The following is a 2,146-nucleotide window of genomic DNA, read 5'->3' as shown; positions in this document are numbered from 1 at the left end:
CCCACCCTTATCTTCTCTAATTAAGCTTTTCTTTTTCCTAAATGCATCCCATATCTAGCTGAATCCTATTTTTCCTTTCTTTAGTGCTCAGCTGATATTTTTATTGCTTGTTTGAAGCACAGAGGATTACAACTACATTTGGTATAAATAAGATTTTCTAAGATGTTCTTGAGATGTAACCACCATCTATAGCAGTGTGTAATGAAAGAGTACTTTTTAACACTAATAAATATCTTGCTTTGATATAAATAACATTAAGCTAGAAAATCCTTAAAATATATGCTTGTGGGAGTTATAACCATCATTATTAATAATATATTCTATTATTATTCTATTCAGAATATTCACTTTGAAGAGTTTTATGACCACAGAACTTAAATTGTTATGAAGTAGTAGTCAACCACTACATCTTTTTAACACATGAAGAACATAATAATTGACATAATTATTCTAGCTGGGAAATAAATTCTAATTAGTTCACGACAATTGCTTGGATTAAATATTACTTCTGTCCACCACTGTGTTTGTTATTTTGGGCCATGGAAATCTTCAATTTGATGATTAACTACTTCCTAACTGGGTAACAGTTGGTCTGCTTCGTTTCTATTAGCATGGTGTATACTGCTGTCTACAGTACTGCATCCTAGTATCCTACTCACTATGAAGTTTTGCCCTCCAACATTTTTTTCAGGGTATCCTTTACCTCTGTGTTTCTCAGGCTATAGATGAGAGGGTTAAGCATGGGAATAACAAGACTATAAAACACAGAGATCACTTTGCTATACTTCCACGAACTTCCCGTTTTTGGTTGCCTCATGTACATGAAAAATAACGTTCCATAGAAGATGGTGACCACAGTGAGGTGGGAGGCACAGGTGGAGAATGCTTTGCACTTGCCCTGGGAAGACTCAAGTTTTATAATGGACACTAGGATGCAGATGTAGGAGATGAGGACGGTCATGAGGGATCCAGTGAGATTCACTGCCGAGAAGATCAGAAGCTGCCTCTCTTTGTTGTGGGTGTCAGAGCAGGAGAGTGCAAGGAGAGGGGGGTCAGCACAGTAGAAGTGATAGATCACATTGGAGTTGCAGAAAGATAGCTGGAAAGTCAGTACTGTCTGTATCACAGAGTTCAGGAAGCCATAGGTGTAGACTCCTATCACCAGCTCCTTGCAGACCCGCTGTGTCATGATGGCTGTGTAGGTCAGGGGATTACAGATGGCCATGTAACGATCATAGGCCATTGTGGCCAAGAGGAAGCATTCAGTAGTGGCAAAAGCACTGGAGAAGTACAGCTGAGCAAAACAGCCTGAAAAGGAGATGGTTTTTTTCTTCACCAATAAATTTTGCAGCATTTTTGGCCCAATGGAAGATGAGTAACAGAGATCAATGAAAGCCAGGTGACTGAGGAAATAGTACATTGGTGTGTGAAGCCTGGAATCCGCCTTGATGAGCAAGATCATGCCAAGGTTTCCCACCAGGGTAATGAGATAAATTGTCAGGAACACCACAAAGAGGGGAAGCTGCAGCTCAGGGCGATCTGTGAATCCCATGAGGACAAATTCTGTTACTGTGGTGCGGTTGCCTCTTGCCATTTTGTTCTTTTACCTGGTGTGAAGAGAAGAAATATGCTTAAAAATGATCAGATGCTTAAAAACACAAGTCCCTTGTGTCTCCATTCTGAGTCAGATGACAAAAATTAAGCATTTCATACAGACCCAAACAGTCGGAGCTGATTTCTTTTAGGAGCCACAGCATGAGTTTCCCAGGCTTTATATTTATCTTTACAGTAGTCTTCAGTTTAATTCTAGGGCCAGACAGCATATCTGATTCTGGCATGAAGAGTTGGTACCATATTTCTCTTGCTTTTAGGGGTCTACTGCAAGGACTAACAAAGCATCGTTTCACAAAGGAGAGTGACCTTTGGACGATTAGAGATTCACTGAGTACTTAGGACACAGGTGGGAGAGACTGAATGTGGAAGGTGGGGACAGATGATTCATTCATTGACTGACCATGGGTCCATTATCCACTGCTAATCTTTGTTGTTCCAGACACTATGCCAAATGGAGTTGACAAGAAGGTGAATAAAAGTATGTTTGCTGAGAGGGTGCTCACAGGCTGGCAGAAAAAACAGGTATGTAAAT

The 2,146-nt window shown here is 40.3% G+C and overlaps 1 protein-coding gene across 1 annotated transcript; it reads right to left on the bottom strand.

The window, feature by feature from the left end:
* Positions 1-658: 658 nt before the first annotated feature.
* LOC110335333 (olfactory receptor 1030-like) lies at positions 659-1,594 on the bottom strand. The gene has a single exon (XM_021217419.1). It carries the CDS (start codon positions 1,592-1,594, stop codon positions 659-661), a length of 936 nt encoding a protein of 311 aa, XP_021073078.1.
* Between the last annotated feature and the right edge of the window lie 552 nt (positions 1,595-2,146).

This window comes from Mus pahari, chromosome 1, assembly GCF_900095145.1.
Source record: "Mus pahari chromosome 1, PAHARI_EIJ_v1.1, whole genome shotgun sequence".
NCBI lineage: Eukaryota > Metazoa > Chordata > Mammalia > Rodentia > Muridae > Mus > Mus pahari.
The sequence above is the reverse complement of the archived record's forward strand: the minus strand, read 5'-3'. Positions and strand labels throughout refer to the sequence as shown.

Bases quoted from the DNA above. Each gene is read 5' to 3' on its own strand.
- LOC110335333 (XM_021217419.1), bottom strand. From the start codon at position 1,594: ATGGCAAGAGGCAACCGCACCACAGTAACAGAATTTGTCCTCATGGGA.